Source organism: Globicephala melas, chromosome 5, assembly GCF_963455315.2.
Source record: "Globicephala melas chromosome 5, mGloMel1.2, whole genome shotgun sequence".
Lineage (NCBI taxonomy): Eukaryota > Metazoa > Chordata > Mammalia > Artiodactyla > Delphinidae > Globicephala > Globicephala melas.
Genome location: NC_083318.1, coordinates 32481684 through 32507696, shown reverse-complemented (window position 1 = coordinate 32507696; position 26013 = coordinate 32481684). Strand labels below are relative to the sequence as shown.

The following is a 26013-nucleotide window of genomic DNA, read 5'->3' as shown; positions in this document are numbered from 1 at the left end:
CATGTTGCCAAGCTTATAGAAACCTGCTTGTTTACAGACTTTGGTTCTTGGATAGATTAGCTAATAAGTTTTAACGGACATGTGGGGAAAATGGAAATCTTAATCATACTTGTAAATGTATGTGGGAAGCTGAAATTCTTAATAGACATGCAGGCTCAGGTTGAGTTTCTACTGGGAGAACTTGAATGTGAGACTGCAACTGGGATTTAAGTAAAAGAAAATTAAGGAGTGACTTAAGGTCTATAAAAGAAAAGGTCAAAAGTAACAACTATAAGATAACTTTTTTGCTTTATGCTCTAGACATAATATTTAGAACTGAGTAAAGTAAAAAAGTAATAAAATGGATTCAAAGAATTTAGAACCTGTGGTTTCTATAGATTAGCAAAATGTCGATTTTACAAGTTATTCCATTTATACTTTTTTAATCTCAATGACTGCAGAAAACAGAAACTGTATCTTTGGCAAAGAAACAGCTGTTGCAGAGAGAGGCTGGTGCAGAAAAAATCAGATGGTGCCAGCCAGTTAGAAAGAAGCTTACCGAGGGCAATGGAAGCTTACTATATCCTACCTGCCTTGGAGTCCATTTAATGAGACCTCCTCATGTTAAGATTATTTTAGGACCTCAAAAATAGAAAATAAATATTTTGAGGACAAGTAGTTGTTAACTCACGCTGAACTCATCTGTGTAGTAAATATTGTGATGGCAAATCCCATGGAAAACTTCCATTTAGGTTGTGCAGCCTTGGACTTCAAATATGAAAAGTGAGTTTGTGCTTCAGACATACGATCTATGTGTTGCCAATACTTGACAACGTTTTCCCTATTTATTTCCTTGCTGTGCTTCAGTGCAGGACACATGTAGCTCTTTTATCAGCTTTACCCTACTGTACTGCAGAGTATGTAAAGAATAAATGTCCAATTCTATCAAAAATAGGAAATGCCAAAGCTTTACAAAATGTGATCTAGTAACTTTTATTTTGGGCATCTTAAAACTTTTACAATCTGAAAATTCTGCTCGGTGCTATTCACAAATAACGTGTATAATATGGAGAATAAAATGGGTAGGAATCACATACAATCAAGAGAGATGCAATTTAGATCCTTTAGAATCTGAATGGATTATTTTTGTCTTATTATACTGGTTCTTATTAATTATAAGTGAAATTAAAGTTTTGAAAAATGTAAATAAGCAGTGTGAGGAAAAACGAGTTTGTTTTTTTCTGAAGGACTAGACAAAAGACCTGTGATTATTTTGATATTATTTGGAAAATATCGACTGCTTTTTTTCTTATCATCTACGAAGGTCTTTAATTGAGTGGTAAGAAGTAGTGTTCCAAATTAAAAGGTGATTCTGTGTTGCAAATTAACTCTGCTCCACGCTTTCGTTTCCTATTTAACTCTTCTTTTCATGTTTTAGAGTCTATTGTATGCCAGGATATATGGGGAGTATTTTGTTGTTAAAGTATAACTTTAAAGAGAAATATGGCTTTTAGGTTATTTTTATAGGCAATCAATCACCAATGTGAAGGAACCTGATCCTCTAGCACAACCTAAACTGCTGGAAAGTCACATGGTATTCGTTAGTAATTTCACTGTTTTTTTTTTTTTTTTTGAGTCATAGCATTTTCACAAATGTATACATTATTTACATAAACAAGGTGCATGGTGGAAACACACTGATTGTACCACACTCGTCACCCTTTCTAATCTGCTCCATTTTCTTTCTCTTTCTGTGATCTATATTCTTATGACATTCCTCATTTTAGCCCTTCTGAAATCCAAATCCTGTTTTCCCCCATGCTGTACTGTATTAAATACACAGATTCACAGTCTGCTAGTGATGCTTTTCTTCCCTCAGAGGTGGTCATATTTTCTGGCACACGTGGAGTCTGGCTTTGGAGGAGTAGGTGGCATCTTTCCATACTTTACAAGAAAGGCCTTTTGCGCAGTCACACCGCTGGAAGATTTCCAGCCCGTGAGAGCCCTTCTTGCGTTGCTTGGTACAGACTTCTCCCTGATGGAGCACTGGTTTGCAGATTTTGGTCCAGAAGTGACGAGCACAGCAAAACCCTTCAATGCAGTCTGATGATCGTAGACAGGGGTCTCCTTCATGCCCTACGGAGATGATGACCAAAATATTTCACCATGACACTTTAGAAAAAAATCTTCTCCTTACTTTGGCATGGTGTGCTTTTAGATATTTCTCTGTTCTTTTTTTGTTTACTAGGTGAGTGAAAATAAGTAAACAGAATTGCTTTCAAATTAATTAATTTGGTATCTTCTTGGAAAGAGTAAACAACTCTGATTCAAGGAGAAGGCTGTAATTGTCTGGGACTCCTAGAGACCATGTATCGGTTAAAATCTAGCCAGGAACACAGAATCTCTGAGTATTCAAAAGAGAAGATATTTAATGCAGAGAACTGGTCACATAGGTAGTGAGTGGCAGGGCTAAGAAGTACCAGAGGATGGTAAAGCAACACAACAGGAAGCCACTACCACATTTAGTCTGGAGGATCCAAAGGAGCCGGTGGTATCTGAACGGGGCAAGGGTGGGAACTGGAATCCCAACAGGCCCACCTGGCAGGAGCTGAGGCCCCAACGAGGTACAGCTCTGCCAGAAACACTACCTGAGGCAGAGAGAATCTGTTGGCTTTTCCCTTCCTCTACCTCTCAGTCTCACCACAGGCAAACCCATGTGGTCGGAAGCCATCTGACGGGGAGCCCAGTAAATGAAGTCTATAAAAAGCTGAGTTACAGAGTGGAGCAGAGCAAGGGCAGATAGCCCCAGGGTCAACCAAGAACCCATCATAAAAATGACGTAGGAGCACAAATCTGGGTATTTAATTCAGAAAAACAATCAAGTTAGCAAAGAACACCCACACATCACAGCTGCGTTGATGTGTAATCTTTATAAAAAAGTACTAGTCAACAAGATTCTTTGTAACCTGCCAGATTGTAAATACTTTAAACTTTTTAGGCCATGTGATCTGTGTCACAGCTCCTCATCCTGCTGTTGTATCATAAAAACCACCATAGATAAATATGCCTACGTGAATGGGCAAGTCTGTGTTACAATAAAACATTATTTACAAAAATGGCGGCAGGGGCTTCCCTGGTGGCGCAGTGGTTGAGAGTCCGCCTGCCGATGCAGGGGACGCGGGTTCGTGCCCCGGTCCAGGAGGATCCCGCATGCCGCGGAGCGGCTGGGCCCGTGAGCCATGGCCGCTGAGCCTGCGCGTCTGGAGCCTGTGCTCCGCAGCGGGAGAGGCCACAACAGTGAGAGGCCCACGTACCGAAAAAAAAAAAAAAAAATGGCGTAAGGACAGACTTGTCTCACAGGCCATAATGTGCCAAGCCTGTTCTAAAAGGTTAGCTGTCAGCCCAGATGTCACCAGTTCCACTGTGTGATGTGGATGCTACTCACTAGCTGAGTTGTATAAGATATATTATTGGCTGTCATCAGAAAATTCCACATATAATTAGATAAAAGCAATAAATTTGAAACTGTACTGTGACATAGATATCTGTCAGAATAAAGAAGGATACTCAGGTACTAACAAATGCATGTGAATTTGGTGGACTAGAAATAGGAGATGTGGATAAAGCACTTAGGCCTTCAGGGAGTGTAGACAAGGGATAATTGAAGAGGAATTGTCAGTCTCTTTGGCCCTATTGATTTGACCATTAGTATTCCAGGTTGGACTAATAGGTCAGATATTCTCTAGGATACTAGCTCGGCAGAAGGTGAAAATGTGGGGAAATGGTTTTGTGGTCAAGTAAGCCAGGGAAACACAATGTTTAAAAAAGTTAACCAGTTTTCCTCGTTGCTGGACTTCAGTATATCAATGTTAATTATAAAGTTCCAGAAATGGGGAGATACCTTATTCCAAAACTCTTGAACACAGGGCTCTTTCATTCACAGAACGTCTTGAAAGAATAGTGCTCCACAGAATACACTTACAAAAACTTCCTTTAAAAATATAGATATTTCAAAACAAAAAAAAATAGGTATTTCTATTTTTCAAAATTTTACTATTAGTAACTGGGTTCAATAATTTCATACTTTTAAATTTTACTATTAGTGATTAGGCTTCCCAAATATTTTGACACAAGGAAGGGCATTTTATGGGCATATGTAATCTCAATTATTTTTGGTAAATTGGTTTATGCGCAGTATATTATCTGGTTGTTAAGTGAAATACAATTTTTGAATCTGCAAAGATGAGAAAAAGACTCTAAATCTTAGTGATTTAATCATACGGCAGCAAACATTTTCCCATTTATTTTTTGGAATGCTTTATGCTTGAATATGGAAGAGAAATGCTTGTATAAAAGATTTATTCTAAACATCCTGTAAAAAGGCTGTTTAGAAAATGGCATGGTTAATTAGGGTACTGAAATTCTTGCAATATGTATTTTCTAACAATTTAAGATCCCTAAGAAACCTCTAGCATCCTCAAAATTAAGAATTAAGAAATTCAGTTAAAATCTTGCTATTAAAGTAACTTCCCAAAATTTTTTTTCAAGTTGCACACAAAACCAATGGAATTAATTATCGATATTTTTCTTTTACTTCATTATAAAACAAGAAAAAGTAAACATAGAGCTACAGATATCCCTACCTTTTATATGTGACATCTTAGTGTGTGTTCTTCCTAGATTCTGCCATCCCAAGTCGTGGTTTGAGTAGTGACCGTGGTTTCCATCTCTGTGCCGAGTGCCGTCCAGAGCTGGGATGTGAGCAGTTAAGATGCTCTCAGTGACGGGGATACAGATGCCTGGAGATGGTCAGGTAATTAGTTAGACTTATTCAATTCTCTAAAATGTGATTCTTATCCAAGTATTCTCCTGATGTGAGGTATGAAGCCATTTATCTATCATCTGTCTATTCATTCATCTATTCATTTATTTATATATTTGTCCAGACTGAGAATTGAATAGTATGGTCCTGAGCCAGGATTTCTTGATTTGAATCTTGCCACCCTCAAGACCAAGTGACCTTGGGCAAAAATAAGGATGAAAACAGAATTCATTTCACTAAATGACTGTGAATACATGTGAAGTGCTTAGAATAGTGACATAGTAAAGTATTAAATTATTATTAGCTCTTAATACCTTATAATTGTCTAATCAGACATCTGATCAGAAAAAGATCAAGGTTCCTTTTTCAATCAACAGTATAATCCTTGTCTACACTGTAAACACCTCTAATGGTATGAGGTCTTCCCTTCACCTCTTCTTGTCCAGGGTACTTCCAATAGGACTATGCCCAGAGGTCAGGAATAAGTATAGGATTATGAGCCTGATTATGTTGTTTTGTATGAATAAGTGTATGTTTCTGATCACCTTCTGCAATTATTTAATGGTTTTACCATGTGTTGTTGGTGGTTCTTCATTTTATCGTTAATGCTGAATTGTCTGCTTCTAAGCTCATTGAGATTGGGTGAAGGCCAGGGAATAGACTCCTGTGTCTCCTTTTGGAGGAACCAATCACTCCATCAGCATTTGTGCATGCCACGGGGTAGGGCCTTCAAAAGAAGACACCTTGGGGGCTTCCCTGGTGGCGCAGTGGTTGGGAGTCCACCTGCCGATGCAGGGGACACGGGTTCGTGCCCTGGTCTGGGAGGATCCCACGTGCCGTGGAGCGGCTGGGCCCGTGAGCCATGGCCGCTGAGCCTGCGCGTCCGGAGCCTGTGCTCCGCAGCGGGAGAGGCCATAGCAGTGAGAGGCCCGCGTACCAAAAAAAAAAAAAAAAAAAAAAAAAAAGAGGACACCTTGAGTATAAGAGTAAAAGTATGAAACTAGTATGGAAATGGAAAACAGATTCACAAGTGTATTGCTAAATCATAGCATGTTCCTTTCTTTGGTTCCTTTGCACATATTTGCTTAAGTGTTTAGTGGAATAGAACATCTAGCTATTTATATGCAACATTTCAATACGGCAAATCCTAGATCAGCATAGATTATAAATTATAGGAGATGGTCAGAGCCCAGGAAAACTAAGATTTGAGAGGGAATCCAGGTAATCTTATACATATCTAAACCCTGATCCCATTCCTGCCAATTTTGAAAGGCTCCTTACATTTCAGGAGTCTGACTAAGGAGAAGGCAGCCTAACTTGGTAGCCAGGCCTCCTACATGAAAGGAAAGAGGCCCTTCAACACTGAGCGAGACCTTTACCATTATTGCAGCGGGTGCCAGGACAACACATGCCATCTCTATGGCAGCGCTTCTTTTTCCTTCGACACACCATGCAGGCCGAAGATCCTTGGTGGGGACTGTGGCAGTATCTTCCAACTTCACATTCCTTATCACTGCTACAAGGGTAGGCCTGTCATGAAGTGGAACAACAACACCAAAAGCAAAGATTAGATCTTGTAACAAAAAGTTACTGCACCAAATCATGATGGAAAATAAATCACAATGTATCCCTCCTCAAAGGAAATATACCATTGTAATAATGTGCTCAGCAGAGATATTACATAGTAAGTTACTTAATTGAGGACTTTATAAATATTTACTGTTGATGGTGATGAAGATGAAGTTGGCACTATTCATATATTTTCATTGACACAAATTAGGGGTTAGGATTTAGACTTTATGTTGATTAGTAGAGCCCTAAAGAGTGACTCTGGGAGCTCAAAACCAGTTCTAAATGTTATATTGCCACTGATTTAAGGTGTAAATGAAACAGCCTAGCCACTCCATTTTTTATCCACTAAACTAGGATGAGGAGAAGGTTAAATAAAGCAACAAAGGGCTGTGGTAGCAGCTAAAACACATCTCCTGCCCAATTATGGAACAGATAGAGGAGCAAAGAGGGGAGATGCTTCTAAGAGTTTGAAGCGATGAACCTTTTGGCACAAAGAAATCAAGGAACAGCATCTTCATTCCAAACTCAGTGGTGAGCAGCAGCAGAGCTCTGAGTGGTCAGAGAGACGCTGAACTCCAATGACTGATACAACCTCATGTTCTCAGGAAACAAAACAGCAGGCTCTTAACACACAAAAACAGCCCTATGGTTTACTGTACCTTCAACTTATACAGAAAGGACTTCTGTTCCTACATTTCTCTACCAGGTTATATGTTCAGAAGGCTACTTAAGCAGTGTCATATATTATCTCAAAAACAAAAGAATATATATATATATATATATATATATATAAACACACAATCCAGTTATATACTCCTTGTCTCTTGCAAGTTACTGGAACACTTAAAATGTCCCTGTTTTCAGAGACTGAGAGTTGAGAAACTGAAATATCACATCAAACTTACAGTACTCAAATTTTGAGGCATGTTGACAGGGAAAATTATTTGTAAGTCCTTTTTTTTTTTTTTTTTGTACATTTTTTTCCCTGCTTTTCAGAGTAATGCATTTTTTTAAAATTGAAAAAATATAAAAATAAAAAGCTATGTAGTTGTTTTTAAGCAAGCATAAATGATATGACTATAAAACTATGGGATAAAATTTTTGTGACACTAAAATAAGTAGTGTGGTTTGAGCGCTTTACTTTTGAAATGAGGCTTGATGACCTCACCCCTGCATGCATTGCTTATTCCTTCCCTCCTCTCTCGTTCTCTCTCACTCTATTCCATCGCCTTTTCTCCCTGTGCCCTTCTCCTGCGTACGTGTGTATGCATTCTGCCCCCTGTGTTTTCCATTTAGATCTGTTCATCTTAGAAAGAGGAAATAAATACGAAGTTGATATGTGACTCTGAAAACTTTACGCTGTTGTTCTATGAAAAAAATACACTTTTAGCATCATAACAATTTTCTGTTTACCCTCAGAAGAGAATAGAAAAACCTCTAACTTCAAACTGAAAGTGCTTTTGAAAAATTGCACAGTGGCAATGTTTGACGCCCGCATTATAACTGGAGCCAGATAAAGCTATAAAATTAATTTGAATACTATTGTCCCATTCTATAACTCCATTGTTAGACTTAAGAGGGACTCTGAATGAGGTTGAATTCAGAGTATTAGGCCATTTTCAAGAGTCCAAGACGGATGAAAACAAAACAGATGTCACTTCCCGACTTGCTACACTCTTTCCCCCTGAGTGCTTTACTGCCTTCATATTTAAACCCATTAATTTTAACTGAAATACAATTCACATGTTTCTGATTCATTTACATTTATTTCACCAAATTGTTTTGCAAGAAACATCTGATGTCTCACAAGTTTCTTTTCCTTCCTCAAAAATAGGACATGTTCTTTCAATGGAAGTAAACATATGTCACATAAAACATCATGTGCAATTCAACTCAAACAATGACTCTTCAAGGGATTCTGAATATAGAATAATACTTGATTCCATTCCTAAAAAATAGCCTGTATGGTAGAAAGCAAGTTGTTTGCTAAAAGTAGCAGCTCATTTAAGCAGAAAATTGTGGAAGGCACATCATAGTCTTCCCATTCTCAGTTGTGGGAAATGGAAAATATTGAAATGGGAAATACTTGAGATGGGAAATATTTGATGCTATTACAAAAAGTAATATGCACAATAGTACTTTGTGAATAGGATCACAGTAAAATTCTCACCAATTTTTAGAGGGAAGAGACAAAAAATATCAGGTAGTTTTATTATGTTCCAATAGATCTTTTAATTGGCTTGAAATATAAATGATATAGGCAGGAAAAGTATGCAGGACTTTTTTTTTAAATTGAAGGTTATTGTTAATGTGAACTTGTCCTTGGAATGGAATCCCAGAACATAATATTAAGAGGAGTGCTATGACAAAAAAAAAAAAAATTTAATAATTGAAATGAAAGGTTATATTACACAGCTTCTAGTATGCTTATGGAACTCCGGGCTCCAAACAACAGCCTTTATATATGAATAAAATCAAGAATGGATGAGAAAAATTGATTGAAACAAGTTTAGGGAAAGCAAGTGATATTTCAGAAACATCTGAAATCAGTGTTCCCCCAGGATGGATCTAGTCAGCCATAAAGTTTCCCTTGGTGTAACCATTAGCAAGAGAATACAAAACAGGAGGAAATATGACTCTGACCCATTAATACCAATTCTCATGTTTTTAGCCTAATGCATTATTTTTTAGTAAAGAGTTTTCAACTCAAGTATGAGGTTCTGCAGCTTGCTATTGGGTTTTTCCTACATTAACCCTTTTAACATGTCTGGAAATGGTATCATATTAGGCGAGGGAGGGAGGGAGGGAGATTGGGAGAGAGAGACAGAAAGAAAAGCACATAGTTAAAGTAGTTATGGAGAATCCTGAAGAAGTGACCTGTGGCAATTAACAGACCACTGAAGGGAATTATATTCATTAATAAAAGTGTCATTAAGAAGCTTTCCCACGGAAAAATCCTTTCCCTTTACTTTGGCCTCCAAAGGTCCCATTTAATGATGATTTTTACATTTGAGTACCTTAGTCTTAAGTTTCCATTTAACAAAAATAATAATATGCTTCCCTGGTACTTATTTTATAAATGAATAAGACTGATTTTCTTAACCTGCTATGGAAATTATTAATAGCCAACTTTTATGATTCTTCATTTACTTGAGTTTAGGAACAATGACAGTCTGTGTGGAAGACTGCAAATCAAGTGAAAGAATTAGGGAGAGACTTTATACATGCCCCTCCTGTACTAAAAGTTCCAAAACTGAATCAGAAATTTGGTTGCCTGAGCATCCAGGAATACTCGCCTTCATGCAGAATCATTCATGACTTAGCTTTAGTCATACTTAGGGGATAAATTCATTTGTGATATCTAATAATAGCAGATGATGGGCCATAAATTAAGAAAACATGAGAGCTGTCCATGATCAGGCCAACAAAACAGAGAAGTTTTTCCCAGCCCCCTTTCTAGGCTAAAAATACAGTTGTTCCCATAAATAGCAGTGCTAGTTATCATTACCACCATGACACGGACTAAAATAAGAGTGAACATATTGGACACAGCTTGAAAATAAGTCTGTCAGAAGGGAGCATTCCTTTTTTAGTATAAAGGATATTTTTGCTAATCTAGAACATTTATTTATTACAGTTTTAACAATGAAGTGAAGAGAGGTTAAGTAACTTCTGCAGATAAATCACATGTGCTCAGCAGCAGAACACTTGGGGATCAGAGCCCTGCCCTGGCTTTTAGGCCTCCTTGTAAGGTGTCGTGACTGAGAGCATTTAATAATGACTATTAATGCACACACAGAAAAGGTGTTTGAGTGGTGACCTATGTGCTGAATTTAGAGATTAGGAAAATAAACTTGGCCACTTCTCTTTCTAGAAGCCTCCAAATACCAACAGCATGTCCTACTGCAGCTGTTGGAAAAAACAGAATACTGGCGGAAAACACAAGACTGTAAACAACATCTTCCATTCCATTTTTGTGACAACAGTTTTCTGTCCACTTAAACTCAGTGTAATCAGAGTTATAAGCAAAATCCCATCATGCAAATAATGATAATTAAATAATATTCTAATGAAAAAATAAAATGTTACTGCATCTTATTTAAACTAATTGAGCCTTTTTTTTTTCAATTCTTCTTAAACCTGCAGGGAGAAAAGGCCTGTTAAATCAAGACTTAGATTTAGGGCTGAATTTATTCTTATTTTCCAATTACTGCCCATCCCTTAGAACACCCCAGTGCAACAGTGAAGTGATTATGAAATGAGAAAAAGTGTTTCAGGTATCTCAGCAGCACTGACTGACTATTCAATAGACCTTTGGCCACAGCTAAAACCTTAGTTTAACTCCCAAGCTTTCAAAACAATGACATGTTCCTGTTTAATGATGGGGGGAATGAAGAAGAGAGAAACAACATAAAGTGTTCATGTCGGCTACCCACCCATTCGGATTCTTGCAAGACTGTCCTAGTTTTGTTGTTGTTGTTTTTAATTGGGACAATCCTTTGTCCCCTGTAAGCACTGTTTATAACAATCTCGGAAGTTTTCTGGAGGCAGAAAAACGTCATCAGCTGGGCAGGCAGAAGAAAGCCTGTAGGGGGACAACCCAGCTGTGGGAATGAAAAACATTTGAGGCAAGTGGACAGAGGGAGGTAGCAGCAAAGGGCTGGGGATTGGAACATGTCTGGGGTCTTAAACAGAGCACGGCAAAGGGTTGGCAATTACGTTTGGGAAACCAGATCACACTGGTGTCCTCTAGGTTCTTAAAGATTAATTTCCCTTGTCATGACATTCCACATGATAGATCTGTATTTCAGTGAGCATGCAAAACACGCTATCCTTTAAGGTGGTCATTTCAAACTCAGACCCTAACATTTCAACTGCAGGAGGAGCAGGGAAATATAACTCAATCTGGCTCATGTGCAGTTGTACACTTCTTGCCAAAGGCTATGCAATTTGATCTTTTCCTTTGTCCACAGTTACCTCTAGGGGATAGGGGTTTACTAGATGCATCTTTGAGGATTCCTGAACCTAAGGCCAGGAGAATTGAGCTATTTTTAATTTGAGAGGAAATTTTCAGATATTTCATGGTGTTCTGGATCTGTGCCATAGGTTCTTAGGGTGGCTGCTTGGGTATTCATTCAGTATTCAATAATTATTTATTCAGCTTTTATTTATTGAACACCAGCTATGATCCAGACACTAACAACTATGTTCTGTGATCTACAAATGTTTTGCCTGCATTACCCCTAAACTAATTTTGAAAAACATGTATCATTGCATTTGACATGTAAAATGTTTCAGCATAAGTTTAAGTTTGTTTTATTAATACGATATATAACATTAAACATTTTATAAGGTGAAGTTCACAGTAATTTTTCATGATTCAGTAAAATATTGATCAATGCAGCCTGATCCTAAAATAAATCACAACATATTTACCAATAGATGAGATTCTTCCTTGAACAAGTTAGTCTTAGAAGACATTCAGTTAAATTTTAAAACGCACAAGTCATAACAACTATTTTGAATGTTCTATATCCAGAACTTTCCAACTGGGGCCAAGATTCACTTTTTAAAAATTAGTAATAAGAGAAGGATATTTAAAGTGATGAAAAGGAAAAACCTACAACCAAGAATATTCTATCCAGTAAGGCTCTCCTTCAGATTCAATGAAGAAATCAAAAGCTTTACAGATAAGCAAAAGCAAAGAGAATTCAGCACCACCAAACCAGCTTTACAACAAATGCTAAAGAAACCTCTCTAGGTGGGGAAAAAAAAAAAAAAGAGGCCACAACTAGAAACAAGAAAATCACAAATGGGAAAGCTCACCAGTAAAGGCAAACATACAGTAAAAGTAGGAAATCATCCACATACAAGTATGATATCAAAACCAGCAACCATGAGAAGAGGAGAGCACAAATGCAGGAAATGGGAAATGGATTTGAAATTAAGAGACCAGCAACTTAAATCAACCTTGTATATATAGAGAGACTGCTATATCAAAACCTCATGGGAACTTCAAACCAAAAAACTACAACAGATACACACACAAAAAAGAACAAGCACTCCAAACACAACACTAGAGATAGTCATCGAATCACAAGAGAACAAAAGAGGAAGGGAAGAAAAAAGACCTACAAAGACAAATCCAAAACAATTTAAAAAATGGCAATAAGAACATACATATCGATCATTACCTTAAATGTAAATGAATTAAATGCTCCAACCAAAAAACGTAGACTGGCTGAATGGATACAAAAACAAGACCTGTATATATGCTGTCTACAAGAGACCCATTTCAGATCTAGGGACACATACAGACTGAAAGTGAGGGGATGGAAAAAGGTATTCCATGCAAATGGGAATCAAAAGAAATCTGGAGTAGCAATACTCATATCAGAAAAAATAGACTAAAATAAAGACTGTTACAAGGGACAAGGAAGGATACTACATAATGATCAAGGGATCAATCCAAGAAGAAGATAAGAGAAGGAAAGAAAGTGCCTTTGTACATTTAGGATGCCCTGATCAACCATTAAGAATATCTTTGTTAAAACCAATATTCCAAATTCTATTTTAGTTTTACATCCAAAAGTGGATTTTATACCTCTGGCTAATGCAATATATCAAGATTTGGAATGCGTGACGGTTTTTCTTTTTTTCCCACATAAAATAGCAAAAGACTTATTGTAAACACAGGCATATTCCAGACAATTATAAGAAAAAGAACCACGGAAGTTAAGGATCTGGAAATTGATTCCCTAAAACAATTCATGCTGTGCACACCGTGGAAAACCTTTGAATACCTTTTATACATATTCATTTCAAGGCTAAGTTTGTTAGACATTTGATTTTTGATATAAAAGTTCAAAATTGAGAGAATTTCTACTAATACTGCCTGGATTATAAATTAGGAATGATAGATTTCTGCCAGGGGTTCATTAACCTCCCCAATGTATTCAGAAAGCCTCATTTAAATCCTAAGAAACAATAATTCTGTGAAATAAAGGCAGGGTCCTCTCCAACTTTAGTTGCTTCACCCTGTTCTCTGTATGTCATTAAGCAGAAAAGAGATTCCAGGGAATTCTCTACTTTGAACATAGACCATATTCTCAACTGTAACATGTCCATTACTGCTGTTGATCAAGGGGTGAATGGGAAGAGGAACCCTTCCCATATGGTCTCAGCACCTAGAGAAATCTAAACAGTACATGGCTTTTTATTTTTGCTTGTTTTTGACCATTCTGCCCTCATTTGGAATATATAGGACAGAACACTTCTATCCCATATTCAAAAAGCATTTCTAGAATGCTTTGGCAGCAGTGGTTGGAGCCCTTTATACTCCGCATATAATTATGAAGCCCTTTATAATTCTGCAGTTGGTTCAGTATAACTGTCCTAACCAAAACAGAGGAAGAAACTACACAATTTTACATTTTCTTTTAAATCCAGAATTGAATGTCTATAATACAGAATTTTCATTGTAGCCTTAAAATTTGTTTGACCTCATGACCTGCAGCAAGGTAACATGGTCGGTAGAAATTTGGAGTTATATTGCAATTTGAATTACACCTTCACAGTTAATTTGTTATACAGTTACTTAGCTGAGTCTCTGTTTCCTCCTTGATAAAATGGGTATAATACTACCTTCAGCAGCGTTTCCCTTACCTAATCTTAAAAATCTCATGAGGTGTCTTTAAAAACTACTTATTCACAGACTCCTCATAGAGACTAATTCTGTACGACTGGATGTGGTCCAGAAATCTATATTTTTTAATGAATACTGTCCTGGTGATTATATGATAAGGTAAGATAGGGAAACACTGCTTTATAGAATTGTTGCAAAGATTAAAGATGCTCTTATACATTTGTTATACAGACAGTGTCTGGTCTACATGAGATATGAACTCCGTCCGTAGCACCTCCCAGATAGATATGGGTCTAAGGGGGGAATTGGTTCCCTAACATCAATATGAGTCTAAGAGACTCACTGACAACAACTGTTTTCCAGGCAGGTTCATCTTCACTCCTAGTACTTAGCCACTGTGTTTAGGGGTGGGCTTGAGGATTTCTAAAACAAATAAAAAAGTAAAGTAACACATACCAAACACACTAGTGCACTTTGGGAGAAACACAGTGTAGACTCATAGCTGTCAACACACCCATTAGTGCTGGCTTGTTTCATATCCTCATGTGGTGTACACCTGTGTCGTGCTGGCAATGCACAGCTTTGCAGTTTTCTTTGCATCGTGTATCCTGTTGGTCTTTACAAAACAAGTACTCTTCCTCCCTGTGTGAAGTATGATAAACAGATGATGTATGATTTTATTATTTTCTATCCTTTGTATAGCATGAAATTTTCCCTTCCAATGAAAAGCACATTGAAAATTCAAATACTGATGCACAGGTAGATATGAAAACTTAACATACTTTCTTATTGCTGTTTAGAAGACCTTCTTCATGATTATAGAGTAGGTCGATGTTGGTAAAGATTTCTGTGCCCAAACGTAAACACTTGTGAATTTGAAATGTTTCATGAGTTGGAGTAAGTTTTCACTTATAATATCTTGGGTTTAGAAATGAGAACATGAGAACTCCATGAAGATGTGTGTGTCGTGTGTGTGTGCGCGGGTGGAACACACCGACATGGAACCCACCGACACAGAGGCTCGACTGTACTAGGCCATTTCACCTAAGGGACTTGAGCATCCTTGAATTTTGGCAACAGTGGGAGTTCCTGGAACCAATTCCCTGTGGACACCGAGGGACAACTTTAATATTATGAAATTGAAAGTGAAATTTCTTATTACTTGCTAATTTTATGCCTCATGGTTTTCATATTAGGAAGGCTTGGAAGAACTTGGGTTTCCTGGAGAGAGGGCTTCTTGCAAGTGTATCAAGAATACAGATTGAAGTTTCATGATTAAAAATTCTCTTTTGTTTTATAAATGTCATCTTATTAGCAGAATAAGACCATCAAGGCAACATTCAAACGATACACACACACACACACACACACAAACAATCCATTGTTCCAACAGTTATTTAATTGAGCTAATGTTTATTGTTTTGGCTGATTTCATTTAGTATAAAATGTACAAACTTCATGCTTCTCTAATCTCATTCAATTCTCTTTTACTTCTTCTAAGAATTAGGCTAGACTAATAGACAAATGGCCTCTCACCATATTCTAATCTGATTTTTGAGGAAACAATTGATGGAAGCTGATAAAATTGAAAATATTGCTCTTTTATAGTTGGGAAGATGGAAAAAAGCACAGCAAAATATAGCCCTCAATATTCATTTGCAGTGAAAAAAACTCAATTTCTGTTTAAGAAAGAACTACTTTAAGTCCTGTGTAAATATTGCTTGAGAATATAAAATGTACCATTTAAATTTACAATCATAAATAAGAAAGCAGGCAGCACTTTATCCTCTAGGCGTGCTGGGAGGAGAAGCAAACATTTGAGATGAAGCGCGGTCCCAAAAGATCACCCAGAAGGTTGGAGCAAGAGGTTTACGCAATAGCAACAGCCACAGAGATTGAATCGAAACCTAAGAAACCTTTTGATTAAAAAAAGTAGGGCGAAGAGGTGGTTCACAGCTCTAACACAGAACTCTGCCTAAGTAACTCAATCTGTTTCTGCCTTTGCCATTTGGAGGAAAATAAACAGTAAGTCCATGAAGAGTCATGGACTAGAATCATTATATTACACACTCCTGAGATATAGAGGGACAAGAGGCAAGTTATATGTGCAACAGGATGAAGCACTTCAACTCCTGAACTTTGACTCCTTTTTTTTTGTTGTTGTTCGGTACGTGGGCCTCTCACTGCTGTGGCCTCTCCCATTGTGGAGCACAGGCTCCGGATGCGCAGGCTCAGTGGCCATGGCTCACGGGCCCAGCCGCTCCACGGCATGTGGGATCTTCCCGGACCGGGGCACAAACCCGTGTCCCCTGCATCGGCAGGCGGACTCTCAACCACTGCACCACCAGGGAAGCCCCCAACTCCTGAACTTTGGATGAGTTACTAAGAGATAAGTTTGTGTAAGTTACTAAGCTTGTCTGTTAGTTACCAAGAGAAAGGAATAGGAGTTATCTCATATAATCAGTTATTTTACCATCCTTACTCTTTCCCATTTTCCAGTTTGATTCCTTCCCTAGGTATTTTAAGCTGATATTTATATAACCTGTAAAATAGGTAGGGACCTATGCTACATGCCTTTGCTTCATTTTTATTTATTTGGAATGTTCAGTTGATAAGGCAGATCTCACATAGGAGTTCTTCATGCAAAGAGCACTCTGAGTACACCTATGTTGTCATTTCTGGGTTCCAAAGATCCGGACAATGTTTGAGAGAGTTTGAATCAGTCTCAGAGTCTCTAACATAATCATAGGTTTAAAGCATCCAGGGGAATTATTGCCTGACTTCCTGACAGATGAAATTACAATATCCAAGGCTACTCATTTATTTCAGGTATTCACAAGACGATTGGGTTGAAAAGTCCCAACTTGGAGAGTATTTTTATTTTTAGTGTCAGATAATAGCAATTATATGACCATATGTTGTTTATTAAAATAAAACATTCTTCCAAAAAATAGTCAATATCTTGATACACATGTGGTCTTACTTCTCAGCCTCCTGCCCCCATGAACAAATTTAAATTCTTATTGTGTAGAAGGAGGAAGGGACGGTCAGCACATAAGGACAAAGAAAATTTACTTCTAGTGAACAATATGGCATAGAGAAAGACATCACTCATTGGCTTATAATCTACTTCTATCAAAAAATTCTATTTAAGTGCTTTGCTAGAGGATTGGAAAGGAAGGAAATTAAGAGCCAGATGACAGATACGTTGGTTTGTGTGACCTTGGTATTCAAATCTCAGCCTCAGAAATGTGGTTCACTTAGGATGATATATTCAATGTGTTAATAATCTCAAAGAAAACACATAGAAGACATCGGTCCCCCACACGACCCACATCTCTGTATACCTGCTTGCTGTGGTGACCAGGACACTCTCAAAAGTGTAAGAGAGGTCAGATGATTTGTTACTAGATGAAAAAAAATGAAATCATGTCTCAGGGCTTAAGTCACTTCATCCCATTGGTCCCTCCAGACCCTGTAAAGAGTATGCTCCTCTGTATTTCTGCTACTCCTTTTCTTGGCCCTTGTTCATTACTAAGGATCCCCAGATGTACTGGCATTGGACTCTTTTTAACACCTCTGTGTCTGGCCTCACATTCCAGCAGAATTTTCAGCAAATATGGGGCTTTAAAATGTGAGATGTGGGAGGGAGAGTAGGAAAGAGAAGTGGAGTGCAGCTAAGAAAGCAGGGATCACCCCAGGGATTGGGGTAGATATGTCCTGCCTCAACACAACTCAAGTGCTATTTTGGTCAAAAGGAAGTCTAGGCAAACAAATCAAACAAAATTCATCAGCCAAGTTGTTAATAAAGTTTTTAATACAACTTTACTAGAGTCAATCTGAAATCCTATACTTTTTTCAGTTTTTTTTCCCCTCACATCCAGCAGTAAAGTGTTTCTGGAACTATGTTTGGGATGCTATCTGAAATCTATCCCATTTGTTTTTGTTTGTTCTAACCAAAGAAGACAATTTTTTAGCAATAAAGATGAGCAGAAAATATTTTTGTTCTTAGCATGGCATATGACCCCTATCTACCCTCCCAGCCAGCACTGCATTATATATTCCAGTGATAGGTGCTGCTTGCACATCCCTTAGTTAGCCACACACCCTCACGTCTATGGATCTGCAAATATTTTTCCTCTGCCACAAATACCTTTCCTCCATTCACTTCATCATCAGAATAATTCCAACTCACTCATTCAGAGATTATATCAAATAACTTCACTTTTTGGAAACCTTCTGGGCTAGCTCCTCACTCCTAGCTGATTTGGATGTCCAATTTAACCTGCATTCTGCTAACACCTCATGCTGTTTGTCCCATGATACAGATCATGTTCTGTTAAATTCTTCCTCTGCCTTCTTTATACTCTCTGATTATGGAAACCATCTTTCACGTCTATATTCTCCAATGGTCATGTGGAATAAGTTAGCATTCCACATTTTGTCCAGTAATGAATTAATGAATGAGATATTGTTGCAACAGTGGTTTGAAATTTGTACCATTGGTTTGATAAAAATGCTCATATAAGTACCCATCAGCAGATGGTAAAAAGAAAGAACTTGAAAATCAAGAGATGATTTTGTATATATTTTGAAATAGATTTTTAAAAATCAGCTAAGTCCTACATAAATCATTTGTAACCTGTAACTGTTTAACTTAGGACGCCATATGTGTTTAAAAAAAGAAAGAAAATTGATTGATGAGTAATTTTCCAACCAGCAACTTGGCTGCAAATATTTCATGTTGAGCCTCAGATTCACATTTTCAAGTGCTATCATCAGCTCCTTTACATTACAGTCCTATAACTGATGATACTTTTCACATATAAATTATCTAAAGTGAAAAGCAGGCTCTTTATATCTAAGTGGTATTGATGGTCTCTGCCACAGCAATAATGCTGTCCTAGCAGCCATTCATAGTAATGACTCTGTATTTCGTCTCTTTCCTAATTGTCCTCAGGAAATTGTTTAAACCTCTTGGTGGGTGGGATCTATGACACTGGGTGCTTCTGAGGAGCAGATGAACCTGTTGACATTCCACCCTAAATAAATACTTCTTTCTAGATTTTCTTTGTCTTTGTCTCTCAATATTTTTCTTATTGGAGGTCATATCTGATAGTGTTCCTAGTTAACCTCCACCACTATGAGATATTTTTGTAGAGAAGCAAAAAGGTGAACAACTAATGATGGTTTCCTTTAAACATCCTAAAGGTATGTAGGTGGAATACTAAAGGGATTCAATTTCTTGATACACCTTAGTCACTGCAGTATAACAACCAGCACAAAACAACTAATGCTTTCCAAATGCTCACCCCATGGAATGCCACCACCAAAACATTTGTTTAATGTCTAACTTGTTTATGATCTTAAACAAATTGAGTTAAACAAGGTTCTCACCATGTTAAATTAGTTAAATCTCATTGGCATGTCAATTTTTACCCCAAAATGTGGAAAGCATGTCTATGTTATGAACCAAATTCATTTCAAATCATGTCTACAATTCTTACACACACCTAACAACTCCCCTCATTATGCCCACACATCAGAATTTTGGGGACACCCATACGTTTTTCAGGCCCTGCTCCCAAGTTTAAGAACTTAGAGCTAATTTGCAAAGAACTTATTCAGCTTAAACTAGGTTCATATTTGGTATTTGTAGAAAGATTCTATGAGCCTATTGCATGCGCAAAAAGGAAAAAAATAAGAACTCTACCCTCTAGGTCAAATTTCCTAAGTGAAATGTTTGTTATATGTTTTGAGTCCAAGCAGAGATGTCACTGTGTGTTTGAAAAGGTTAAGTCTCTATAAGACTCCTGTACAGTTTAGCTGCACAGTCTAGAGACTAGAGTGATTGGATTCCCTTGTTCTGTAGGAAAAGGAAAGACACAGCCACACCTGGGCACAGCAAGTATCAGATAGGATGGATTACAGTCTGACTATAACATTTCCCGGGTTTAAATGAGATCACCAGAACTTTATTCACACAAACAAATCAAGTTGTTTCCACATTAACATTGGATGAAGTGATTTTTATTACAAAACCCAGCACTCGCCAGGCTCTTTTCTGAGGGTGGATCAAAAGCATAAGGATCTGGTCATGTACTGCTTTTCATCTCCTCTGCTTGAGCACAGCACTGACTAATACACACTGATCAAATTCTGCCTACGATTTTAAACAGGACGTTTTGGAAAAGCCAAGAACGAGCTCTTGAAATAATACTGTTTATCCCATAGTAACGAGAATTGGAGCTGTACTTTTATAAATGGTACACTGAAAGCTGTTTACAACTTGCAAATGATGATTCCAAGAAACATCAGGATGCCTTTCTTATACTTAGACATTAATAAATAACAGCAAATTTGCTAAAAAGTCCAGTCCTGCTTTTTGGGAACCTTCCAAAAAGAAATCACAGTTCTTTAAAACACAGTTTCATAGAATGAATCAGTTAAAAGAGTAATCAGCCAGTTACTGACTATATAATAATAATTATTATTAATATTTAACAGTAACTATGCATAGAGCTATTTGTCTTCAAAGAAGTGAATTTCTTAAGTATTAACAAATTAACTCTCTCTGTCACAACTGCCAACATGTGTTTGGAGAGCTCTACAGAGAAGTTCATTTAACATCTATACATCTTATCCTCGTAATGTCTGCAGGAGGTCTTTCCATTGTTAGATAAACATGTTTGGATGTACAGAGATGGGGTAATAATACACACCCATGTCCTGCTGTCTGGCTGGTTCAATGCCAAGTTCTCAACAATACCCAATCACAGGCAAAAAATGTATTTCCAGTGATAGAGCAGGATGGTTTTCACTGAGGACAGACTTTGTCGAAAATAACACAAAAATTGGGAATTTGGGTGCATAACCTGGGCGTGGTGAGGATGAGTTCAGTACTCTCCACATAACCTCAGCCCAGCCGTAGATCCTTAAATTCACCATCTCACCAGCCAAAAAGACTCCTCCTGCTAACAGATGCCACAGTTGCTAGAGCTTCTCTACAAACTGCACGTATTTTCATGAGACCCTGAAAATAACAGGCTCCTGGAAACTACCGATATTTTGCAGATGTGCTTTTTACAAAATGATTTCACAATTTGCCTAAGCACTTTATCGATGTGTCACTTTACAGACAAATAAAGACCAAGCACTGGTCTTCATTACAGATTACAAATTTCAATTGTAATCACTTTTCCTTGATAATTTCCAAAATTGTAAACATTTAAGAATTCTACTTATTGGATATTTAATGATATTAAGGAATTATTGTTAACTCTAAGTTTTGATAATATTAATAGTATTGCAGTTATTTTTCTAAAGTTCTTTTCTCTTAAAGAAGAAACAACTCCTCAACAAAATACTAGCATACAAAATCCAACAATACATTGAAAGGATCATACACCATGATCAAGTGGGGTTTATCCCAGGGATGCAAGGACTCTTTAATATCTGTAAACCAATCAGTGTGATACACCACATTAACAAACTGAAGAATAAAAACCATATGATCATCTCAATAGATGCAGAAAAAGCTTTTGACAAAATTCAACACCCATTTATGGTAAAAGCTCTCCAGAAAGTGGGCATAAGAGGGAACCTACCTCAACATAATAAAGGCCATATATGACAAATCCACAGATGACATCATTCTCAATGGTGAAAAGCTGAAAGCATTTCCTCTAAGATCAGGAATAAAACAAGGATATCCGCTCTTGCCACTTTTTTCCAACATAGTTTTGGAAGTCCTAGCCATGGCAATCAGAGAAGAAAGAGAAATAAAAGGAATACAAATTGGAAAAGAAGAAGTAAAACTGTCACTGTTTGCAGATGGCTTGATACTATACATAGAAAATCCTAAAGATGCCACAGAAAACTACTAGAGCTAATCAATTAATTCAGTAAAGTTGCAGAATACAAATTAATACACAGAAATCTGTTGCATTTGTATACACTAACAATGAGAGATAAGAAAGAGAAATTAAGGAAACAGTCCCATTTACCATTGTATGAAAAAGAATAAAATACCTGGGCATAAACCTACTAAGGAGGCAAAAGACCTGTATTCTGAAAACTGTGAGATGATGAAAGAAATCGAAGATGCCACAAACAGATGCAAAGATATACCATGGTCTTGGATTGGAAGAATCAATATTGTCAAAATGACTAAACTACCCAAGGCAATCTACAGATTCAATGCAATCCCTATCAAATTACCAATGGCATTTTTGACAGAACTAGAACAAAACATTTTAAAATTTGTATGGAAACATAAAAGACCCTGAATAGCCAAAGCAATCCTGAGAAAGAAAAACAGAATGGAGGAATCAGACTCCCTGACTTCAGGCTATACTACAAAGCTACAGTCATCAAAGAAGTATGGCACTGGCACAGAAACAGAAATAAAGATCAATGGAACAGGATAGAAAGCCCAGAAATAAACCCACACACCTATGGTCAATTAATCTATGACAAAAGAGGCAAAAATATACAATGGAGAAAAGACAGTCTCTTCAATAAGTGGTGCTGGGAAAACTGGACAGTTACATGTAAAAGAATGAAATTAGAACATTCTCTAACACCATACACAAAAATAAACTCAAAATGGATTAAAGACCTAAATATGAGGCTGGACACTATAAAACTCTTAGCAGAAAACATAGGCAGAACACACTTTGACACAAATTGCAGCAATATCATTTTGGATCCACCTCCTAGAGTAGTGAAGAGGAAAACAAAAATTTTAAAAATGAGACCTAATTAAACTTAAAAGGTTTTACATGGCAAAGGAAACCATAAACAAAACAAAAAGACAACCCACAAAATGGAAGAAAATATTTGCAAACAAAGTGATAGACAAGGGATTAATCTCCAAAATATACTAACAGCTCATGCAGCTCTATATCAAAAAAGCAAACAACCCAAGCAAAAAATGGGGAGAAAACCTAAATAGACATTTCTCCAAAGAAGACATACAGATGGCCAAAAGGCACATGAAAAGATGCTCAACATCACTAATTATTAGAGAAATGCAAATCAAAACTACAGTGAGATATCACCTCATACCAGTCAGAATGGTCATCATCAAAAAGGCTACAAACAATAAATGCTGGAGAGAGTGTGGAGAAATGGGACCCCCCTACACTGTTGGTGGGAATGTAAATTGGTACAACCACTATGGAGAACAGTGTGGAGGTTCCTTAAAAAGCTAAAAATAGAACTACCATATGATCCAGCAATCCCACTCCTGGGTGTATATCCAAAGAAAACCATAATTCGAAAAGATACATGCACCCCAATGTTCATTGCAGCGGTATTTACAATAGCTAAGACATGGAAGCAAACTAAATGTCCATCGACAGAGGAATGGATAAAGAAGGTGGTACATATGTACAATGGAGTATTACTCAGTCATAAAAAAGAATGAAATAATGCCATTTGCAGCAACATGGATGGACCTAGAGATTATCATACTGAGTGAAATAAGTCAGACAAAGACAAATATCATATGATATCACTTATATGTGGAATCTAAAAGAAAAATGATACAAATGAACTTATTTACAAAACAGAAATAGACTTAAAGACTTTGAAAACAAACTTATGGTTACCAAAGGGGAAACATGGGGGGAGGGTAAATTAGGAGGTTGGGATTAACATATACATCCTACTGTATATAAAATAGATAATCAACAAGGACCTACTATATAGCACAGGGAACTCTACTCAATATTCTATAATAACCTATATGGGAAAAGAATCTAAAATAGAATAGAGGGACTTCCCTGGTGGTCCAGTGGTTAAGACTTCACACTCCCAGTGCAGGGGGCTTGGGTTCGATCCCTGGTTAGGGAACTAGATCCCGCGTGTCGCAACTAAAAAGATTCCACATGCTGCAACAAAGACCCGGCAAAGCCAAATAAAGAAACACTTAAAAAAAAGAAAGAAAGAAAGAAATATGTGTATGTATAACTGAATCAGTTGTACACTTGAAACACAATATTGTAAATCAACTATACTCCAATATACAATAAAAATTAAAGTTTAAAAAAGAAACAACTGAAATACTTGTGGATGAAATAACATGCTATGTAAGATTTATTTTAAAATGCTCTGCAGAAAGTGAGGATGAGTTGTAGTATGTGGATGAAGCAAGGTTAGCCATGAGTTAAAAATTGTTTAATCTATGGGATGGGCACATGGGGGTTCACTCATACTATTCTCTCTACTTTCACGTATGTATAAAAATTTCCGTGAAAAGAACACTAAAGAATTCCTGCAACGTAGGCAGAACTCTAAAACTAATCTTTAAGGAGCAGCCAACTACAAACGTAATCTGAAATCACTCGGTTCCACACAAAAAGCACAGGCAGCATCTTGACAACATGGAATCAATTTTTTTTCCTTCTCCTGATTCCATCCTCGCCTTGGAGAAGCTGAAAAGGCCACCTCGGATAAGACTGCATCAGGCTGACAAGACCTCTGATAATGTGAGTAAATTTATGAGCTTCTGTAAACTGGATTATTCACAATCTACCATATGGTGGTAGCCATGACATCACTGGATTTATAAATTAGTGCTTCAGCCTCTGGTCCTCAAATTTCTGTAGTGAAATTGTCCCAGGAGCCCTACAGGAAAACATCCATTTCAAGCCACTGTCATACATTGACATTTACTAAAGTGCTACTAATGTAGGCATTTTAGGGGTGGTAAAGATGCATAAGACATGGTCACTGCCCTCAAGAGACTCATATAGGATAGAAACAAGCCATTGCTTTTGTGAGTAGTCAAAACTCAGGTAGTGGCAGTACACATACTCTCATCTTTTCAGGGAGCACACAGGAACTCCATTATCTTGGACTGAGCAAACAAAGGAGAAGAGAATTGATATCAGACTGAGTGAAAAGTTTCTAAGTACATTCGTGTACTTTCAGTTTTGGGATAACTTGGGTGCATGTATGACCTGGAGATGTAGGACTGTATCTCTTGATACTAACCACATCAGCTGTGGCTGGTGTTCCCCTCTGCCTACCTCAAACTCACCCCTTGACAGTTGTTTGAAAGGTACTGTAAAAATAAAATGTTTTCTTTAAAATGCCACATTGTTTGGAAACACTTGCTAAATGTCTATCTGAATGACAGGGCTCTCTGTTTCTCAGGAAAAATAAAAGTACCTGAGGAAAGTTACTTTCTGAATAGCCTTCCTATAAGCCCACATCTGTATAGCACCTTCTGATTGGCAAAGAGCCTTCACGCACATTCTTGCATTCAGTTGGGAAGTGAGTTGAATAGGATTTTTTAAAAAATTTATTGATGTGAAATTCACATAACAAAATTAAACATTTTTTTTAAAGTAAGTCAGTGGCATTCAGTACATTCACAGTCTTGGGCCACCACTACCTCTATCTAATTCCAAAACATTTTCCTCACTCCAGAATACCCCTCCTCTGCCCACCGTACGGATTAAGCAGTGTGGGTGGGCATTATCAACTTCAGTTTCGTAGGTAAGGAAGCCTAATCAGAGACTGTTAAGTGGCCTGCAGTTAGTAAGTGCTAGAGCCTGAAACAGAACCCATGTTTTCTAACTCTAAATTCTTTACCAGACCAGTTCTCAAACTTTAGGCTGCATGGAATCACCTAGAGGTGACTGCATGGCTCCAGCCTCAAAGATTCTGGTTAAGTCTAGAGCGGAGCCTGAGAGATTGCATTTCTGATAAGCTCCCAAGTGATACTGATGTTGCAGGAGACCACACTTTGAGAACCATCATGCTAGACTGAGTTGCCTATTCGCCTATTTTCTAATTATAGGTTTTGCTAATTCAACCAAGGACCGTTGCATATTTAAACAAAGTAGGCTTATAGGAGGTGTCCACTTTCTCTACATCACAGGTTTATTGGCTGGATCAACATCAAAATGAAAATGTGTAGGTAAAAGCACTGTATCAGCTTTAAAATCATTATGTAAATTAGTCTTATTCCTGGCTGAAGATG

The 26013-nt window shown here is 37.4% G+C and overlaps 1 protein-coding gene and 1 long non-coding RNA gene across 3 annotated transcripts in view; one reads left to right on the top strand and one right to left on the bottom strand.

Annotated features, from left to right (window-relative positions):
- The window catches only part of LOC115857240 (uncharacterized), a 341441-nt gene that overhangs the window by 293321 nt on the left and 22107 nt on the right, over nucleotides 1–26013 (top strand). For both annotated transcript variants that reach the window (XR_009563954.1, XR_009563953.1), the window contains exon 5: nucleotides 4660–4792. This is a non-coding gene — a long non-coding RNA (uncharacterized lncRNA). The remainder of the gene's footprint in view (nucleotides 1–4659; nucleotides 4793–26013) is intronic.
- DKK2 (dickkopf WNT signaling pathway inhibitor 2) overlaps nucleotides 1585–26013 on the bottom strand; it is a 97411-nt gene continuing 72982 nt past the window's right edge. The window contains exons 2-4 of the mRNA XM_030864119.2: nucleotides 6181–6331; nucleotides 4623–4778; nucleotides 1585–2115 (exon numbers count right to left, since the gene is read on the bottom strand). Of these exons, the coding sequence (XP_030719979.2) occupies nucleotides 1865–2115; nucleotides 4623–4778; nucleotides 6181–6331 (558 nt within the window). The 3' untranslated portion in view covers nucleotides 1585–1864. The remainder of the gene's footprint in view (nucleotides 2116–4622; nucleotides 4779–6180; nucleotides 6332–26013) is intronic.